Below are 21,376 nucleotides of genomic sequence, written 5' to 3' on the forward strand. Positions count from 1 at the left end.
ACGCGACATCTACTAAATGCCACACTTTCAAAGGGTGACAATATCAAAAATATATTATTTTGTCAAATCTTTTTTAAATTGTGTTATTTTATCAATGTTTTACATTTATTGTGCTAATTTTTTTTAATGTTAGAGAATAATATAAATCATATTCTGAGATCTCATCTAACAGCTTAAACTATTGGGTTGAGATGATTCTTTGACAGGGTATCAGAGCCTTGATAACCATGCAGTCACGAGTTCGAATCTCACAATCCTTATTTATTTGATAAAAATTAAGCATAAAGTAATATGGACCTATGCAAGTTTCAAGCTCAAAGAGCTTTCAGTTGAGGGGGTGTGCTAGAGAATAATATAAATTATATTTTATGATCTCATCTATCAGCTTAAGCTACTGTATTGAGATGTTTTTTTATATTTAAAAAAGGTTTTTGTGTTGGTTTCCTTTTTTTTCATCGTGTGAATATGTTCAAAGGAGAGAACAGGTAAAGGCTGCAACAAGGGCAGCAAGGAAATCAGAGAAACAAAAAAGAAAAAGTGGTAATGAGAACACAAAAATGGTAATAAGAAAACAGCCAGTCCTAGACCACTTATCAATCTGGATCATCGCGTGAGAAAATGTGGCAATGAGAACACAAAAATCAATCATAGCCCACAACTGGAGAACTGGTCCCATCTTGGTTAAGTTGGGACCGATTTGTAGTTCTAACTTGAAAGTGATGGAAGTGTAATAAATATTGATTTTTAAAATATTTTTTATTTAAAAATATATTAAAATAATATATTTTTTTATTTTTGATATTAAAATAATAATAAAAATATTAATTTAAAACTAAAAATATTAAAAAATCTTCAAATCATCAACCGCTGTACCAAACAGTTTCACTCGTCTGATCTGTGATGTTGATTTCCAAATATATTACCTTTCTAAATAATCTATATGTGGACATGGGGTGTTGCTTTTGTGTTTCTTTTTTGTATTCATCGTATTTTTGTAGCTCCTCCCTTACTTTTATTATTAGCTCCTCCCTTTAAAAATGGAGGGGCCTCACAGCCCACTTTCATTCACATGCACTTTTATGCTTGTGATAATTTGACTGTTTGATATTATGCCTCACAGCCCACTATTATGCTGCTTTCATTAGCATGCAGTAAGGGTTGGTTTGAAAACGCTAGCCAACCTGTATTTTTAAAAAATTAAATATTATTTTTTATTAAAAATTAAATTTTTTTATATGTTTTAGATCATTTTAATGTGCTGATCTCAAAAATAATTTTTAAAAAATAAAAAAATATATCATTTTGATGTATTTCAGCACAAAAAATACTTTGAAAAACAACCGCAACCACACTCTCAAACAGTTTATTATTAGTCATAAATGAAAGGCCGTAAAAAAAAGTGTTTGTTGCTATTACAAAAATATAATAATATTATTTGATAACAAATTCATACTCTAAATATAATTATAATTATTTTGTTTGTAAAATAAGTTTAATTAAAATTAAAAAAAAAACCTCATAAAGCACCTAGGCAGCCCTTGGCCCAATGAAAAAAAAGAGGGCTAGGCATGCATTTTTTTAAACTTTTGTTTTTGCTAAATTGAGTGGATAATAAAAAATAATTTTTTTATGTTAATATCAAATTCGATCCTTAAAATTTTATTTATCTTTAAATAATTAAATTAAATTTTATTATGTCAAATCATCATTAACTTAACATTAAAATTTTTTATTGTTTTGATACCACAAGAATCTCATAGCAAACTAATTGAAACTAATTTTCAGTCTCAAATCCAGTCAATGCAATGTGTAAGGAAGACAAATACTTTAGGATGAGAACAAACGAAGAAAAGAGGAAACATAATTCCAATTCACATTATTTCCTTTTACAATCCATAATGTTTCTGGGATTCTTTTTACTTTTTTTTTTATTATAAGGAAGGTTTATCTAGAAAAAATAATTTTAAAAAGAAAAGTTTGAGATTAGAAGTAGATGACACTAAAAAGGTTTTTTTTTTTTTTTTTTTTTTTTTTGGGGGGGGGGGGGGGGGGTAGCACTAAAAGAATCGTAATTATGTAATTAGAAGGATTGTATCTAATTTCAATGTAAGATGTCGAGGAGTTCGAAACTACACAATATCTATAGAGCAAAAATTATTACAAGAGTTAGACTCATCATGAGCTCACATTCACAGTGTTGAGTTTACAATATTTCATAGTCGCAATCCAATATAATTTTTATATGAGCAGAATAGTAGTGAGTCTAACTCATGTAAAAATTTCTCCTTCATGAGCTTGTACATGCTCTAGAGCTTTTATACATTTATGAAGAATATTTTTAATTCAGAATTCTAAACTATTAGGTCATAAGTTTATTTTTTTATAGGAACATCTCCTAATTTACTCTTTTAACAAACATTTAAAGAGTATTGAAAAAGATATATTTTAAAGAAAAAAATATAAAACAATAAATAATATCATAACAGTATTTTTGGAACAAAACTAAGTTCCACGACGTATGTCTCTGATTTTGGCATTCAATGTTTGTAATTATGTCACGGTGTTATGTGTTTTTACGTAATTATCTTAATTTAAAAGTTTTAATTAAGATTTATAATTATCTTGTATTAAATTTTTATTATTAATTTAATTTAAGAAAATAAATGGTAAGATACAAACTATAAAAAAATATTTATTATATTAAAAAATTCATCTCAATTTAAAAACTTAAACAACCTATAAAGTTTAAAAATGATTTCAATTTCACTCATGTTGATTGTTAGCGAACATGCCACATAATGGTGTTGGTTTGTCTTTTTCTAAATAAAAAAATATTTTTAAAAGTAATATTTATTATAATTCTAAACAATGCTAAAAAAAAGCATTACAATAAAACATGCATTAAACTAAGAGAATACTTGGAAGTGTAGTACTAGTTGTTTTTTACTTAAAAATATATTAAAATAATATTATTTTTTTTCAAAATTATTTTTGACATCAACACATTAAAATGATTTGAAAACACCAAAAAAATATTAATTTAAAACAAAGAAAAAAAAATTAATTTTTCTTTAAAATGTAAAAACAAATAGGTTCTAAAATTGGAAGGGTCGTAGCCAAGTGTCAAGATCAACAACCATATATACATTTCTACTTGATAAAAAAAAATATTTCATGTCTAATCAAATTTATTTGTGCACATCGAGATAATTTGATCATCATTTATTTAAAAAAAACTATACTATATAGGTTATAAGTAACTCGTTGTGCATGTATAAATAGCTGTACCTACCTCGAGAGAAGCATAATAATTGTTTAAGAGAAGAAAATTTGTCTCGCATTGGCGCTCCCATGTCTTCTAAATCACTACTTTCTTTTGTGATTTATGGTTTTCTTCTTCTTTCCCCTTGTAACTCTTTGAAGGACAATGCCGATGAAGGAACGAGAGCATATTTTCATACTCTCAAAATCAGTTCTCTCCCATCATCAGAAGTATGCAAGGAATCTTCCAAAGGTATTGTAGTTCTTGATTAAAAAATTAAGCACATGACCTTCTTCTTCTTACTACTATTTTTCAAGAAATTGTTCGCATTTTTTTTTTAGTTTAACGTGGGTGTCCGGGCTAGCTTGCGCGCACCTCGACTAATCCCACGGGCCCTGAAGTGAACGACCAAGTAAGCCTCAAGTGACCATCATATGAGCAACCACAGGGCTTGAACCTGAGACCACAGAGGGAGCATTTTGTTTGGGACTGTGAAGGACAATGTAGAGAGAGAGGATTGCCTTTTTTTTTAAAAGATACTTATATCATTTAAACGTCAAAGTCTGGCGAGATTAGTACAAAAGCTGCACAATATCTTAAAATGGCAAAAGGCCATAAAAAAGATAAAACACAGTCTCGGTGAGAGAATACGATAATATTGATTTTCCATGAGAGATCAATAATTGGGTTTCAGACACAATTGAATGCTAGGAAATACTAGTCTCGGTGTCCATACTTTGTCATGGGATCAAATTATTTTTTTACACATAAAATGACATTTAGGTATTGAAATGAGGTAAAAAAAACATTAAAAATTAGTCATATTAAATATGTAACAATGCTATTTATGCCTAGGCCAAGAAAGGATATCTCACCAAATCTGCAATCCAGATTATATGATTAGAATAACCTGTAAAAAAATAAAGAAAATTATAATATTTTTTTAATATATAAACTTTTTAAACTTGTGACCCGAGTCATTAGACTTGAAATACCAAATCTAGAAATGCCACCTGCACACAGTTCTGCTGGATGAACTATGCAACCTGTCGTGGGGTGCGAGCCGACGCGACGTCGTCTAGCGACGACAGAGGCTCCTGTCGTGCCTCCTGTGTGAGGTGTTGTGTGTTGGGAAGAGTTTTTTTGATTTAATCATAAAATTATGATTTTAGGAGTCGCCACCTAGTATTATGGTCACTAGGAACCTATGGTCTACGAGAGTTTCGGTAAGGGACTGGTTGTGCAAGGGAAAGACGCATCACCCCCAGTGCACCCTACCTAAGGTAAGCTTCATTGTTGTTTGATTGTTTTTTTCTAAGTCGGGTTTCTATTCGTTGGTCTTTTCTAAGGTTCAAGACAGATCTCTCTTCATGAGAGAGTCTCTACCTTATCGGGTTAAGTCCTAACCGTTCTACAGTCTGAATTTTAGCATTGCATTTATTTACATCTTGTATCTTTAATACCTGAAGGAGTACTTTATCGTGTAATTTTACACCCCACAGATATTAAAGTCTACATTTGGACCCTAGAAAAAAAAGATGGAAAAAGATTTTTGATATTTTGGCCAAATCCTAATGGATAATCATAAACTGGTTATGATATTCATTTTGCATTTTAAAACGTGAAAGAGATGCAATTTTTGTTTTTTTTATGAAAAATATGCTTGAAAAAATTTTAGGATTTAGCCGTATGCAACAAAATATTTTTTTTTTCTTTTTGAAAATGTTTTGAAATTTGTTTTGAAAAATTTTGTAGAAAACCAGGTATTTTAATACCGGATTTGTATTTGACAGTGTAAATATACAACCTGATATTACACAAAATGAATAGAAAAATATTTGAGAAAATCACAATTTTTTTTAAAAAATGATTTTTGAATTTTTTTTTAAATAGGGGCCGGGCCAGACCTAGCCACTTGGGCTGGGCCATAACTGGCCCAGCCCAAACCAGGGGCTAATTAATTAGCTTGCTGCATGCAGCAGCCACAACGAGGAAGAAAGAGGCAAATGCAGGGAGGAGGAAGTTGTCTGGCGTGGGGGTCTCGGTCGTGATGAGGTGGCTCGGCCGGTGGCTCAGAGGACATCGGCTGAGGTGATGCTGGCCGGAGTCGGCTGTGGGAGGAAGAAGAAAACGTTGCAGAGGAGAGAGAAAGGCTGGAAGGAGAAGAGAGAGAAGGTCACGGTGGCTGCTCTGCCACGGGTGAGGAGCTGGGTTGATGGAAATGATGGTGTTAAAGCCGAATGTAGAGGTGGAGGTCGGTGCTAATGTTGCTGCTGTCGGTGCTGGAGAAGGAAGAAAACAAAAATGGTGGTGTTGATGAGCTGCTACCACTGTGGAGGAAAAGGGAGAAGAAATCAGAGGAGAGGGAGAAATGTGGTGGAGAGGATGGTTGTCAAGCCGACGGTGGCAGTGGTGGTGGCTGAAGGCACGATTGAGAAGGAGAAAAGAGAAAGAGTACTCGTTGCAGAAAAGAAAAGGAGAAAAACAAAGGGGTGTGGCTGGTTTTTTGTCAACTTTGGACTCGATTTTCTCCTCCCTCAGGCCACCAAATCCACCTCTATTTTAGGTGGTGGAAGAGGGAAATCGTTTCTACACAGGGGGGAAATTACAGCCCTTGATTCAGTTGGGAAGGATCCCAACCGTTGGTTCAAATTAGGCATGGTGCACTGTCAAATCTGCAGTTGTAGGCTACCTAAGTTGGCCTCTTTGGGGTGGTGCTACATCCGTTTCTTTGTCAGTGAGCCAGTGAAGACCATACCCAGACATAGAGGGATGTCTGGGGATTAGTTTCGTCCAAGTTTTGGAAAATTTGTTGGACGTTAGGTACATTAAATGTAACTGCAAAGTAGGTAATCAGAATAGTTATTTCAGAGAATTAAAGAAGAAGATGAACAGTACCAGAATTCTTTTTTGGCCAAAGTTCATTTCAGTCCTACCTCTTTCAATTGCTTTCAATTGAACCCCTAATTGACCATAAAATTTTCAATTTCTTCAATTTCACCCCAGGTTTTTTGTCAATTTCACCCCTATAGTTTGGCGCCTTTTACAGAAACATCCTTGGCTGCGAATTTTGTCAATTCAACCCCTAATGGACCCGAAAACTTTAATTTTCTTGCAATTTGCCCCCTAATTTCAATCAATTAACTTGGTAAAAATTAAATTTGGTCTCTTAAAATTCCAATCTTCTTAATTAAGCCCAAATTAGGCTCCCAAACTTAATATTTCACCAATTAAGCCCCTAATTAATTTGACTCATTTAAAGTATAATTAAGTCCTTACACTTAATTAAATACTTCAATTGGACCCAAATTAATTCTTAAACATAATTAAAATTCAATTTGGCCCATGATTAAATCAAATTGGCCTATTAAAAATTTAATTATGTCATTGAACTTAATTTTTATGCAAATTCGTCTAATAATCATTTAATTTGATGTTGAATTTGCATTTTTTTCTCACTTTTTGGGCATAATAGGGGTACAATTAGGCCTTGAATTTCCTCCAAAAATTACAGCTTGATTTTTTTCTATTTTTGTAGTCCTCCTTGATCTGCTTTCTCCACATTACCAATCTTTATTTTATTTTTTTATTTCTATTTTGAAAAAGAAATTGATTTTTGGGGAATAATCTAAAATTGGGTTATGACACAATCGATTCTATTTCCGGTGATTGATTATGTTTCCTCGGCTAAACTTCTATCACATTGTTTTCATTCATTTATTCAATGGTGTTTAAGATGTCATATTTTTTTTTAATTTGTTTAAAATTCTATTTAGTATTGTATTATCAATTGTTTTTTAAAATGTTTTTTATTTAGAAATAAATTAAAATAATATTTTTTTATTTTTAAAATTTTTTTAACATATCAAAATCAAATTAAAATCATTAAAAAAAATTTAAAATTAAAAAATTAAACTTCTTTTGAACCAAATTTTGCTGATCGTCAAAGATATATCCTGTCCAGTCATGTTTCCTCTTTTCCTTTTAATTCCATGAGCTACACATATCCCCAAAAATTCCCTCCTCTGTTCATTTCATTTGCCAAAAAGTGAAATAATGCATTTTTTTTAACTTGGAGTAAAATTAAGGCTAAAGTTTTTTAAAAAATTACTCTTGAACTAAAAGATCTCTGATCTTTATCCTAAACAATATGATTTTTTTGTTGGGTTGTTGCCATTGCATGTGCAGCAAATGGTTGGCACCAACCATTGACTATTGGCAGCCACCATTGTTGAATGAGCTGGAGACGGTGGCCACCATTATTGACCAAAGAACAAGTGGAGCTGCCATGGATGCCTATAAATAGAGGCATATGTTAGAGAGCAAAATGAGAGAGTTAAGAGAAGGAAAGTAGAGCCAAAGATGTGAGAGATGTAGGAGAGAGTGGGCTGCCAAGGGCAGCCAGCAGTAGCTGCCATTGCAGCACTGAAAAGAGAGAAATAGAGTGAGGTTGAGAGTTGCCAAAGAGGGGATAATTCCTCCTCCTCTATTGTTGTAAATCTTGTTCTCTCCCTATATAATTCAATGGCTTCTCCCGTGGATGTAGGCGGTTTGCCGAACCACGTTAAATATTGTGTCAGTGTGCTTTACCTCCTATGAGCAAATATCAGTACATCACCGGTCGGAATTCCCTACAATTGGTATCAGAGCATATGGTTTGAAGTGGTGTTTGATTTTTGCTCAAAAATGAAAGTTGTCAAAATTATGTTTTGACCATACCACCGTGTAGAGGAGGAAGAGACGAAGCCACTGGTGAAAATGGCGTCAAAATCGGACGTCGGACATGGCCGCACTCTCCATCACTCTCCATCACTCTCCGGCAAGGCGTCTGTCCACGCGCGCAGACGCGCCCCACGCGTCTTCTTCACCCGGATGAGTTGACCCGACCCGAATACCAGTTGACCCGACCCATGTGGCTGACTCGGATAAGGATGACATTAGCATGATGTAATTGTGACATCATCATGTACAGTAGCATGGCCCATGATGACATCAGCCTGATGTAATGGTGAAGTCATCATGCACAGTAGACATGCCATGCCAGCAGCCACGTCATAGACCAGTCAACGACTAGTCAGCAGCCACGTCATCAAGTGGGACCCACCTTCCACGTCACCAGACTCGAGCCGAGCCAAGCCGAGCCGAGCGAGCCGAGCCGAATTGGAGCCGAGCCGAGCCGCGAGCCGAGGGACAGGATCCAGTGTAGCTGATCCTACGTGCAACCGGATCTGAGATTGAATCTGAGCCGTTGATCAGGCCAGAATTGTTTTGATCAAATCTTAGCCATCTGAAATGCGATTTGGACGATTTCAGACTTGTTTCCAGCTAATTTGATCGTTCCGGATGCAATGGTACGGTCCGATCGTTGAGATTTGAGACCAAAAGTGGTGGTGGTGAATTAACAAAAGAGATTGCCCGATCAGGAGGCATCTGAAGGTCATCATGGTGGTCGATGGAGATGAAGAAGAAGAAAGTGCACATGTTTGCCCAATTACATGTGCTGAATTGCTAAGTGGGGAGAAATTTTAATTGCCTTGAAGGAAGGCAAAATTGGGATACTCTGGACACCCGATCATGTGGACGATTTGAGGTGGAGAGTGGAAATTGATGAAGACCAATCTTGACGAATCTAAGAACTGGTAGTCTCGCCAGATGTTGAGAAATCAGGTATAAAACCGGGATACCCCAGATCACTTGTAAAGGAAAGCCACAACAAAGCTAGCAAATGGTTGTATATACGAAAAGGCAGTACGGTGGATAGATACGTTCTAAGAAGTTCTGTCTAGGAGGTTGGGTTTTAAGCGGGACCAGTGTGACCCCTCCAAATCTTTCCTGGGAACTTGCTTAGTTGAAGGATCATCCACACAGTACTATTTTTGTATATGTAACAGTTTGTAATGAAACTGTTGAAGACTAGCAAGATGACGACACAAAGGAACAGTTGAGTTCCGTATGTTCAAGGATCTGATGGAGTGGTGATTTCTTCAAAGAAGTTAGATTCGGTGACTGTAATTTCTCGAAGGGAGAATTGATGAAGACCCTGATAATGGAAGAGAAATACACGAGGGGATAAAGATTGGCACCCTATTTTGACTTGGATAAATGTTGTGTCAGGATGAGCTGCTGTCAAACATAAAAGCAAAGAATAGGGAGAAATCTGGAGAACCAAAATTGCACGAGAGCACACGGAGATTGTGCAGGAGTACCCGTAGGATCCAACGAGGTACTGTAATGAGACGATAGGTGCAAGGAGAAGAAGAGTTCCCAGATGAAGCTCAGAGCAGAGACTGTGTGAAAAAGTTGTACAACAGGAAGTCTTTTTGTGCTCTTGATAAAGGCAACAAGCGAGGACCTTTCCAATGCATGCAAGGATGGAAAGATGAGCTGTTGCAGAAGCACCTAATTAAGGAGGTGCGACCGCCGATGAAAGACGAAGACACCAAAGAGAGTTGGTGTGGGTGGAGCTATCAAGCAGAAAGGCATAGAAGCTCCAAACATAGAAAATGAGATGGAGGATTGCGAAGAGTGCACCGCAACTCTCTCTTTCTATGTGATCAGTGGCAGTGATCTCTCCCAAGTCCACATGGTGGTAGAGAATCTTGGAGCTACTGGAGACATCCCCGATGAAGGAGGATGTGACCGCTTCATGACGGACGGAGACACCTCAGGCAAGAAGGTGTGTGGGCCATAAAACGAGCCCAAGTACAAACCGCCGCATGACGACGAGCGGAGACACCTCAGGCAAGAAGGTGTGTGGGCCATAAAACGAGCCCAAGTACAAACCGCCGCATGATGACAGGCAGAGACACCTCAGGAGAAGGTGTGCGGACCATGATATGAGTCCAAGTTCAGACCGTCTCATGACGACAAGCGGAGACACCTCGGATGGAAGGTGTGAGGACCATGATATGAGTCCAAGTTCAGATCGTCTCATGACGACAGGCAGAGACACCTCAGGAGAAGGTGTGCGGACCATGATATGAGTCCAAGTTCAGACCGTCTCATGACGACAGGCGGAGACACCTCGGATGGAAGGTGTGAGGACCATGATATGAGTCCAATTTCGGACTGCCCCATGACAAAGGGCGAAGACACCTCAGGAGAAGGTGTGAGGGCCATGATAGGAGCCCAATTTCAGAACGCCCCAGAGCCAATGTGATGGCTGGATATAAGTGGACAAGTGTATAGCCAATGAAGAGGCTATGATGAGTATGAAGACAAATGCAAGATTGACTTTCATGGATATTGCCCCCATGCTAAAGATCAATGAGCTAGAAGACATTTGCCTTGGACAATAAGTGGATGGCTTGTGGAGCATTAAGACGCGACTGCTATGAAGGAGCAGAGGGCATGCGCAGGTTCTGGGAACAAGTTGACTCTTGTCAAGGTGGTGAGCTCAGTAATGACATTGTAATACTCAGAGTATGAAGATAGAGATGGATCAACCTTTAATGGGCTGTCCCCATGGTTAAAAGGGAGAGCCACCTGGACTCTTGAGACTAAGAGCGGGAGACTCACGGAGAAGTAAGGCGTGGTTCCTAGGGAGGAACAGAGGGCAGACGCAACTCCGGGATGAGTAGACTCTTGGAAGAGTGGTGAGCTCGTGATCACATTAAAATACTCAATGACTGTCGCACTTGGAAATATCCGTTTGAGGGGGTGTTGTAAGCCTTGGTGTAAGGCTTGATAAATCATTCCGGGCCAAGCATGGTTGATATGCTTGAAGGGGGGTGTTGTTCCAGAGACAAGCGTTAAACACTCTTCAGATGAGATATGACAAACCATCTGGTTGAAGTGATCCTTTGGAGTGAGCAAAGGGGTGCTTGGATGACTCTGGTGATTAAAAGGTTTGGCAAGTACCTGGAAACTTGGCCAAAGACGCTCTCAGAATGGTAAGCTTGGAAGAGCTGCAGAATGCAAGCATGTGCTGAAGAAGCAAGAAGACAATTGCCCACATGAATGGCAAAGGGGGTGATTGTTGGGTTGTTGCCATTGCATGTGCAGCAAATGGTTGGCACCAACCATTGACTATTGGCAGCCACCATTGTTGAATGAGCTGGAGACGGTGGCCACCATTATTGACCAAAGAACAAGTGGAGCTGCCATGGATGCCTATAAATAGAGGCATATGTTAGAGAGCAAAATGAGAGAGTTAAGAGAAGGAAAGTAGAGCCAAAGATGTGAGAGATGTAGGAGAGAGTGGGCTGCCAAGGGCAGCCAGCAGTAGCTGCCATTGCAGCACTGAAAAGAGAGAAATAGAGTGAGGTTGAGAGTTGCCAAAGAGGGGATAATTCCTCCTCCTCTATTGTTGTAAATCTTGTTCTCTCCCTATATAATTCAATGGCTTCTCCCGTGGATGTAGGCGGTTTGCCGAACCACGTTAAATATTGTGTCAGTGTGCTTTACCTCCTATGAGCAAATATCAGTACATCACCGGTCGGAATTCCCTACATTTTTGAATACGGCCTGTTATCAGAGAAATTGAAGAAAAAAACCCCATAGAAATCCTACCATTTCCCTTTTTTTCCTCTGCCAACTTAAGAAAATATATTCACCGCCAAAGAAAAAAAATTGAAATGATTTTTAAGGGTTTTTCCCCTTAAATTTCTCAATAAAACTCTAATAGTGAGACATATTGAGAAAACCATGATATTTAAGATGAAACAAACAACCAAGATTTGTTTTTTCAGTCAAGCTCGAGAAGTTTTTTTACAATTTGGCTCAAAGTGGGATCATTTTTAGTTTTTCTTCCACCCAAAGGAAAAATCGAAAGAAAGAGATGAATAGCTGGTGCTCTGTTCATTACCTTCTTTTCTGTTTCCTGGGAACCATTTTCCTTTTAATTCCAGTGCTACACATATCCCCAAAAATTCCATCCTATGGACATCACCACAAGGTCCACGACAACAAGGAAGTGAGATTTGAGCGAATATCTTGTTAATTAGCACCATTTTTTAAAATATTAAAAAATATCAAAGCTTGGAAAGCTATTTGTGAAATAGCATCTATATGATATGATTAATAAATGCAAAATTTAAGTTTGTTAAATAGCAACATTTAAATAAAAAAAATTGAACACATGAAAAAAAAATTAAAAAAATAACCTTAAAAGCATATTGAAATTTCAATAAAAACACCGCCGGTACCATAAAATATATATTGATAAAACAAATCTAATAACATCAAGAAAGGCCATCAATTTTGATCTGAGCGTGTTACCTTGTTGTCAAAAGTTAATAGGTGATTTACTTGTCTTTAGCGACAAATATAATCTACTTGGATCATTATTGGTGATTATCTCTAATATCATTAGATTTATCTTATAAAAATAATTATAATATTGATAATGTCCAAACTTCAATATGTCTTTGAGGGCATTTGTTTTTTTTTCTTCTCTCCTCTCTCTTAACAAATTAAAATAAGGAGAGGAGAGAGAAAAACTAAAAATAATAAAGAAAAAGATCTCATTATTACTTTTTTAAAACAAAAATTGCTTTTTTTTTTACCAAAAAAAAAAACTATGTTAGGTGTTCCATTTCATTGATTATATGCTTGTGGGCTTGTGAAAATTAGTGCTTAATTAGTACATCATGTTTGTTTAAGTTTTGGATTTTATTTTTATTTTTGTTGGGAGTTTCAATGGATTTCAGCCATAGTTTTTTTTCTTATTATATATTTTATCATTGTGACAAAATGTAGTTTTTATATTTCTAAGATGAAAATGGAGACTTTATTAAAAGAAAAGGAAATAAGAAAATGGCTCTCCAATGTTTAATTACAAAGTTTAAAGATAAAACTAAAGCTAAACTAGAATCTCCTCTTGCCTGCACAACTTCGTACTTAGCCAATATAAACAAGTTTAGTGCTTTACTCCTTTTGAAGTTCCAGAAAATAAAAACATATTCATCATCATCATACGAGCCTCCACCAATACCTGATCTTTCAAGCTTCCCGAAAGAGAACCCATATCTTTTCCATTTCAGTGGCCCAATAGCCGGCAACGAGTTTGAAAAAATGGTTGTGATTTATTTTAAAGTATTTTTTATTAAAAAATATATTATAATAATATTTTTTATTTTTTAAAAAATTATTTATAAAATTAGTGCATTAAAATGATCTAAATATATTAAAAAATATTAATTAAAATAAACAAATTTCAATTTGTTTTAAAAAATAGAAGCGCAAAACCAAACAATCCCGCCTCCTCCTAACCTTGATGAAATTCGTCCACCTTCGCATCCCTTCTTAGCTCGCAGTCAAGAATAAACAAATTCTATGGAAGATTCTTTAGAAAGTAGTAGTTTTATAGTAACGTGTAATGCCACTGGCCAGATAAACAAAATATAAATATAAATAAATGTTCATGCATTGCTTACATGTTTTCTATGATAATTTTTTTTTGATGAAATTAGAAAGAAAAAGAAGTACAAAAAAAAGGACACAAAAATCACTATTAAAATTCACACACGCACTCCATCTTATCAAAAGTATATCTCGATTGCACAAAATAAATACTTGCAAGCAATGTTAATGTTTTAATCAAATTTAGATAAAATTCAAGACATGTTGGGTTAGGTCCTTCCTTGATTTAGATTTTAGATTAATCTAAGTTAAAATTGATCTTTATATATAACCTAGTCAACAAAAAAATATAAAAACACGACATAATAAATCTAGTAAAAACTCAATTTTACTTTAAAAAATAGTAAAGTGATAGTGTTTAAAATGTATTTTTAAAATATTTAGATAATAATATCTTAAATTCATCCAAATTAACTTTCTAAACAAATAGTCTAAAAACTTTATTTTTTGAAATTATTTTTTTATTTAATTACACTATAATAAAAATATGCATGATATATGATATATGTTATGAGATAAAGTTTGACATACTGGATTTATATATTGTGTTAGAATATAATATAAATCATATCTTTGAGGGTCATTTAATAGTTTAAGTTATTGGGTTAAGATGATTCTTTAACATGATATTAGAGTCTTGATGACCAAGCGATCATGGGTTCGAATCTCAGTATCCCTATTTATATGATAAAAATTAAACAAAAGATAGTCTGACCCTGTGCAAATTTTAACCACTTGGTTCTTTGACATGCTATTGTGTTTTTTATTTTATCTATTTTTTACCACTTGACAGCAACATTTCTTTTGATATAAATACACATTAACAATATAATATACAGTTTAATAGTAGTTTAAAGGAAAAAAAAAAAATACTGGGGAGATATTACTGTTCATACCGTAAGTTTTTCCAAATGTTTTAGATGAAAACAACTCCACCTATGACCAACCAGATCGACCATAAGACTTAATTTACTAATAAAACCTGTTAGGTCCACGACCAAAAGGAATACACCTGCTTGTAAATGAAAATTGAGAGATTGAATTATAGTTTTGGACATTTTGGTCTCCATGATATTTTAACTTTTCACTATTTTTTTTTATTGGGTTACGTTTTAGCTATATTAATTACTATAGGATTTAGTTTTTACTTTTTTTCCTAAATAATTTTTACTTTTTTAATATTCTTTCTTATAAATCACATGCTTGTTACCTACCAATCTTACAAACTGTAGGGACCAATTGTACGAACTGTTTTGTTCAAGGACTCAATATTTTTATTTTCCCCAAGAATTAAAAATAAAAAAACTTTAAAATTAAAGATTTCATTTCTTTGTCAAGAATAAAATTAAATTCAAGTTGTTAGATGATTGCTTTAAAACAATTGACTACTAATTTTAATTTAATTAAAATAAACGAGGGTAATAAAATTTAAATTTATAAGTATTTAGTCAAATAGTTTATAATATCATATTAAAAAAGCATATTAACTCAAAAGATTTAATTAGATAAGTCTTGTAGAATGGTTTTATATTAATTTTCTAACAATTTCGCCTTTTAATATGAATTTATTCTCTAATCTCTTTTCTTTGATGGAAACATATAACTTGTGATTGGTAAATAAATCCAAACTTCTGAAGACAAGAACAGAGTACTATCTAAAATCTCACCATCAATCAATCTAGAGAAAAAACATCAACCTGTGTTTCACGTTGTCTGAACACTAAAGTTGAAGAACGACCCCCTAAAAGCTAGATTTAAAAAATGTGCTTATCAATTGAAGTAGATTGTTTTGGCTGTTGTTTAATTTTAAAAAACTTTTGTGTTTTGAGCCTGAAAAGAGATGATAAGAGAGAAAAAAACTGAACAAGGGAACACAGTAGATGAAGAATATGGATTTACTGTAATTACTGTCAATAATACAAACGTGAGCACTACTTACTGATTTGTACAGGATATTTCTATATATAGAGTAGTAATTAACTATTGCCTTTTACCTCTTATTTCTTTCTATGAATACAATATTCTTTATTTATATATATTGATGAGGTAGCTGTAATTTTTTTTTATGAGAGGTCTGTCATAGCTGTAGTTTTCTTTTTTGAGAAGTATTGGTTGAGATAGCTGTTTATTCCTTATTGATTTATCTTTGATCTGCCACAGCTATGATTTTCATGTATGGTTAATTACCATTCTAAATAGTAGCCGTTGGAGGTGTTAATTCAGATTGGTTGCTGATGAGGGTGAGGATCTTGTGTTGCTGCTGCTGTCTCATGTTGCTGCTGCAGTTGCTGGCGAGGGTAAGGATCCTGTGTTGGTGCTGCTGCTGTCTCCTGCTGCTGCTGTAGAGGTGTTTTGTTGCTGTTAATAATAAGTACATTGACACAATAACACTATTGTTGCTTATTTTAGTCTGTTATTGAGTCTATAAATTTAATAAAAATATTTATTTTAACGTATAAAATATATTTGAAAGAAAAAGTTTATAAAATCATATTTTTTATTAATCTAAAATTTATTTTATTTTATAATTTTAAAGAGTTAGAAATTTTACAATTTTAAAAAAAAAATTGAACTGAGATTCCTTTATACAAGAACTATACTCAAGATTCTGTCATGCTTTAAAAAACCTGTTAAAAAAAACCACAATAACTCCAATCATAAATTTCAACTAAACCCAATAAATATTTTATAATCACAAGTAGCCATAAGAATGCAAAAATAAAACATATATACATGCAAAATGAATAAAAAATAATTAAGTATTATAATATTCAAGTAATTTAAATTGGAACCGATTTATAATTCTAATGTGAAACTAGTACTAGATATTGTTTTTTTTAAATATTTTTTATTTAAAAATATATTAAGATAATATTTTTTATTTTTATTATTAAAATAATAATCTTCAAAAACACGGTTTAACCGTAGAATGAAATAGTTTCTATGTGACAAGTGATGTTGATTTCCAAAGATATTACCTTTCTCAATGGATCTATATGTGGACATGGGGTGTTGCTTTTGTGTTTCTTTTTTGTACTCATTCCCTTACTTTTATTATCAGCTTCTCCCTTTAAGTGGACATGCCACATGATGGTGTTGGTTTTTCTTTTTCTAAATAAAACATATTTTGAAAAATATTTTTTTTAAAAATTACAATAAAACATGTATTAAATTAAAAGTGTATTTGAGAATATGATAGTAGTTATTTTTAAAATGTTTTTTCAATCAGAAATGTATTAAAATAATATATTTTTTTTAATTTTTAAAAATAATTTTTAATATCATCACATTAAAATGATCTGAAAACACCAAAAAAATATTAATTTAAAGTAAAAAACATTTAATTTTTTTAAAAAATACTTTTGAAATATAAAAATAAGTAGGCTCTATAATTGAAATTGAAAGGGGTCATAGCCAAATGTTAAGATCAAAACCATATATATTTCTACTTGATAAAAAAAAAAATCATGTTTAATCAAATTAATTTGTGCACATCGAGATAATTTCATCATCATTTATTTAAAAAAACTATACTATCTAGGTTATAATTAACTCGTTGTGCATGTATAAATAGCTGTGCCTCCCTCCAGAGAAGCATAATAATTGTTTAAGAGAAGAATATTTGTCTCGCATTGGCGCTCCCATGTCTTCTAAATCACTACTTTCTTTTGTGATTTATGGTTTTCTTCTTCTTTCCCCTTGTAACTCTTTGAAGGACAATGCCGATGAAGGAACGAGAGCATATTTTCATACTCTCAAAATCAGTTCTCTCCCATCAACAGAAGTCTGCAAGGAATCTTCCAAAGGTACTATAGTTCTTGATTCAAAAATTAAGCACATGACCTCCTTCTTCTCACTACTATTACTGTGAAGGATATTGTAGAGAGAGAGGATTGCCCTTGATATGTTCTTAAGGTAATTGCTTTGTGTTTCAGCTCTCAACGAGGGTTCATCATCCCTAAAATTAGTACACAGGTTCGGTCCATGCAATCCACACAGAACATCAACTGCTCCAGCATCATCCTTCAACGAAATCCTCCGTCGAGACAAACTTCGAGTGGACTCAATTATTCAGGCCCGGCGTTCAATGAACTTGACCAGCAGTGTTGAGCACATGAAGAGTAGTGTCCCGTTCTATGGTCTATCCAAAATCACTGCAAGTGACTATATTGTCAACGTTGGAATCGGCACGCCCAAGAAGGAAATGCCACTTATATTTGACACAGGCAGTGGTCTCATTTGGACTCAATGTAAGCCGTGCAAGGCTTGCTATCCAAAAGTACCTGTGTTCGATCCAACCAAGTCAGCTTCATTCAAAGGCCTTCCATGTTCCTCAAAGCTATGCCAATCAATCAGGCAAGGTAAATATTATTATTTTGACATGCATTAAAAGTTTTAATTGGCTGGTTAACGATATTATTGAAACAAAAATGGGATAAATTAAACCTTAAAATTTTTTTTCAAGAGTTGTATGTTCAATGTTGTGGATACAGGATGCTCCTCTCCGAAGTGCACCTACTTAACTGCATATGTAGACAACAGCAGCTCCACAGGAACTTTGGCCACCGAAACAATATCCTTTAGCCATTTAAAGTACGACTTCAAGAACATTTTGATTGGATGCAGCGATCAAGTATCTGGTGAATCACTTGGAGAATCTGGTATAATGGGACTAAACCGCTCACCTATATCTTTAGCATCACAAACTGCTAATATATACGACAAACTCTTCTCTTATTGTATACCGTCAACTCCTGGCTCAACTGGTCATCTTACTTTCGGCGGCAAAGTGCCGAATGATGTCAGATTCTCCCCAGTATCTAAAACAGCACCATCTTCGGACTACGACATCAAAATGACTGGAATTAGTGTTGGAGGCCGTAAACTATTGATAGATGCATCGGCTTTTAAGATTGCTAGCACCATCGACTCTGGTGCAGTGCTCACTCGGCTGCCTCCGAAGGCATACTCGGCACTGAGGTCAGTGTTCCGAGAAATGATGAAAGGTTATCCTTTGTTGGACCAAGATGACTTTCTAGACACATGCTATGACTTCAGTAATTATAGCACGGTTGCAATACCTTCGATTAGTGTGTTCTTCGAAGGTGGCGTGGAGATGGATATCGATGTTTCGGGGATCATGTGGCAGGTTCCAGGGAGCAAGGTGTACTGCTTGGCATTTGCGGAATTGGATGACGAAGTTTCAATCTTTGGGAATTTTCAGCAAAAGACTTACACAGTAGTCTTTGATGGTGCGAAGGAAAGGATTGGGTTTGCCCCCGGTGGCTGTGACTAAAATGGAAAAAAAAATCTTGGAGCACTAGCTCTAAATTATAATATATCAATAAAATGGTTTGATTTTACATTTTCGTTTTGTGGTTCTCTTAAAACATTCACTAACAAACCTTTTAATTTTATTAAAACTAATATTCTCTAAAAAAAAGAAATCGGTATTCAAAAATGGTAAATATGTACATTTGTATTTAAGTAAATAAGTTAAATAGTAGAAAACATAGTTGTTGTCCAGGATATGACTCGATTAAAAAACTCAATGAAAGACTTGAATTACTGAATTATCAGGGCAATCTATAGTAACCTATTATTTTTTTTAAATAAAAAATATCAATTTATATTTCTTTTCAGAGAATGTCTACATGGGTGTGTTCGATCTTTTTAACCATCATGAAAACTAAAGTGAAGAAGATACTACACTTCTCACGTCCTAGCTAGCAATGCCACCCGCACACAATTCTGCTGGATGGACCATGCAACCGATTCTATAATTCGGGTGATTGATTATGTTTCCTCGGCTCAACTTCAATCACATTGTTTTCATTAATATATTCAATGGAGTTTAAGATGTATTTTTTTTTAATTCATTTAAAACCCTATTTAATATTGTATTAGTTATTGTTTTGTTTTTTAAAGTGTTTTTTATTTAGAAATAAATTAAAATAATATTTTTTTATTTTTTTAAATTTTTTTAACATATCAAAATCAAATTAAAATCATTAAAAAAAATTAATTTAAAATAAAAAAAATTAAACTTCTTTTGAACCAAAGCTTGCTGATCGTCAAAGATATATCCTGTCCAGTCATGTTTCCTCTTTTCCTTTTAATTCCATGAGCTACACATATCCCCAAAAATTCCCTCCCCTGTTCATTTCATTTGCCAAAAAGTGAAATATTGCATTTTTTTTTTTTTTACTTCGAGTAAAATTAAGGCTAATTTTTTTTAAAAAAATTCCCCTCTCTCAACTCAAGTGAAAAAACATATACCACTGCATTTTTAGTTCTCCACTTTCTAAAAGCAGGATATGTTTCTATAGATTGTGGAATATTTTTATTTATATATCCCAACTTGTCTTTACCAAATATATATATCTCAACAACTTGAGACCAGAGTCCATAGTTTGTATCATTTAACTTGATACCGATTAGATCAACAACGGATTCATGAGTTGCTGCAGTTGTTGTATGAGTCAACATTTATGATATTCTAAATGTTAAGGTAGCAAGGGTTGAAGGATCTACTTGGGAGTTTTCTGTTAGGGAGATAAGATTTTTCATTTTTTCAATCTTCTAGAATTCTGTCTTCTTTTCTTTTCTTTTTGTTGGTTCATAGAAAGAATCAGACAGGTCCTAGAGTTGATGCACTGATACCATGTTATAATGATATATTCTTATTCATTTCTTTTCTGAATATGAGATCATGTTCTTATAGTATATACAAGGCTGCTAAGTACGGAAGTAATAACTATTTACACAAAATTTGGTTGGGATCATGGTGATACATATTTCATGGAGCTAATGAATTCTATCCTTGTGATTTCAGCAATTAATCTCAAATGATAGTTCATGCCAACAATATTTATATGAATGTACCAAACACTAAAAACTTGATTCAACCCACATAGAGCCTTTTTCAACTTGCAGATGTTATGCTCATTATCAAATTTCACATAACTAGGAGATTGATCAACAAATACTTGTTCTTAAAGGTATCAATGTTGAAAAGCTAACTTCATACCCAACTGGAAGATAGACCATGCATTTTGAGCTGCCAAAATAGTCAATATAATTCTATCATATATTGCAACCAAGGAAAAAAAAAATTTTGTAATTAACATCATACTCTTGGTTTTAACCTTTAGCTAAAGTCTGCTTTTATATTTTTCAACTTCCCTATTCTCTTTCAACTGTCTTATACATTTATTTTACACTAATAGTCTTTTGTCTTTTTAGAAGCGCCATCACTTTCCAGTATAATTTTTTTAAATGATATCAATTTTATCATTCATAGTCTTTTGTCACATTATTTTTTTTTATGTTATCTTCAAAACTCACATGATCAAATTATAAGAATAAAGAAAAATGAGCAAGTGAATAAATAAATCGATCGATTCTAGTTACCTCATAATCACTTGCATACTTTTTTCTAATAAGTTGTAATTGTTGATCATTAATTATTGATTTTATAAGTGAGGCTTGATCATCTATTATTTATAGTGCATCCTCCATAGGGTTCTTTGTTATCTTAATCTAAATTCACTGGAATATTTTTCGTAACACCATTATTGTTCCATGTCCATAATTTATCTTCATAAAAAATAACATCAAGACTAACAATATATTTCTTGGTACTGGGATTATATAACTTATAAGATTTGGATTGATCACCAATATTAATAATAATCTAAGCTATATAGTAGAAGGAGAATAAATGAAAAGGAAAAGTTTAAAACTAAGGTA

At 33.8% G+C, this 21,376-nt stretch overlaps 1 protein-coding gene across 2 annotated transcripts; it reads left to right on the forward strand.

Moving 5' to 3' along the window:
* The first annotated feature begins 3,304 nt into the window (after positions 1-3,304).
* On the forward strand, positions 3,305-18,989 carry LOC7465441 (aspartyl protease family protein At5g10770). 2 transcript variants are annotated; one of them, XM_052448926.1, is made up of 3 exons: positions 3,305-3,514; positions 17,560-17,985; positions 18,118-18,989. In XM_052448926.1, the coding sequence occupies exons 1-3, from the start codon at positions 3,352-3,354 to the stop codon at positions 18,918-18,920; spliced, it is 1,392 nt and encodes a 463-aa protein (XP_052304886.1). In that variant the 5' UTR covers positions 3,305-3,351; the 3' UTR covers positions 18,921-18,989. The 2 variants fall into 2 exon arrangements, with proteins under 2 accessions (XP_052304886.1, XP_002324933.3); XM_002324897.4 differs by lacking the exon at positions 3,305-3,514 and adding an exon at positions 17,212-17,430.
* The last annotated feature ends 2,387 nt before the right edge of the window (positions 18,990-21,376 follow it).

Source organism: Populus trichocarpa, chromosome 18, assembly GCF_000002775.5.
Source record: "Populus trichocarpa isolate Nisqually-1 chromosome 18, P.trichocarpa_v4.1, whole genome shotgun sequence".
Classification (NCBI taxonomy): Eukaryota; Viridiplantae; Streptophyta; class Magnoliopsida; order Malpighiales; family Salicaceae; genus Populus; species Populus trichocarpa.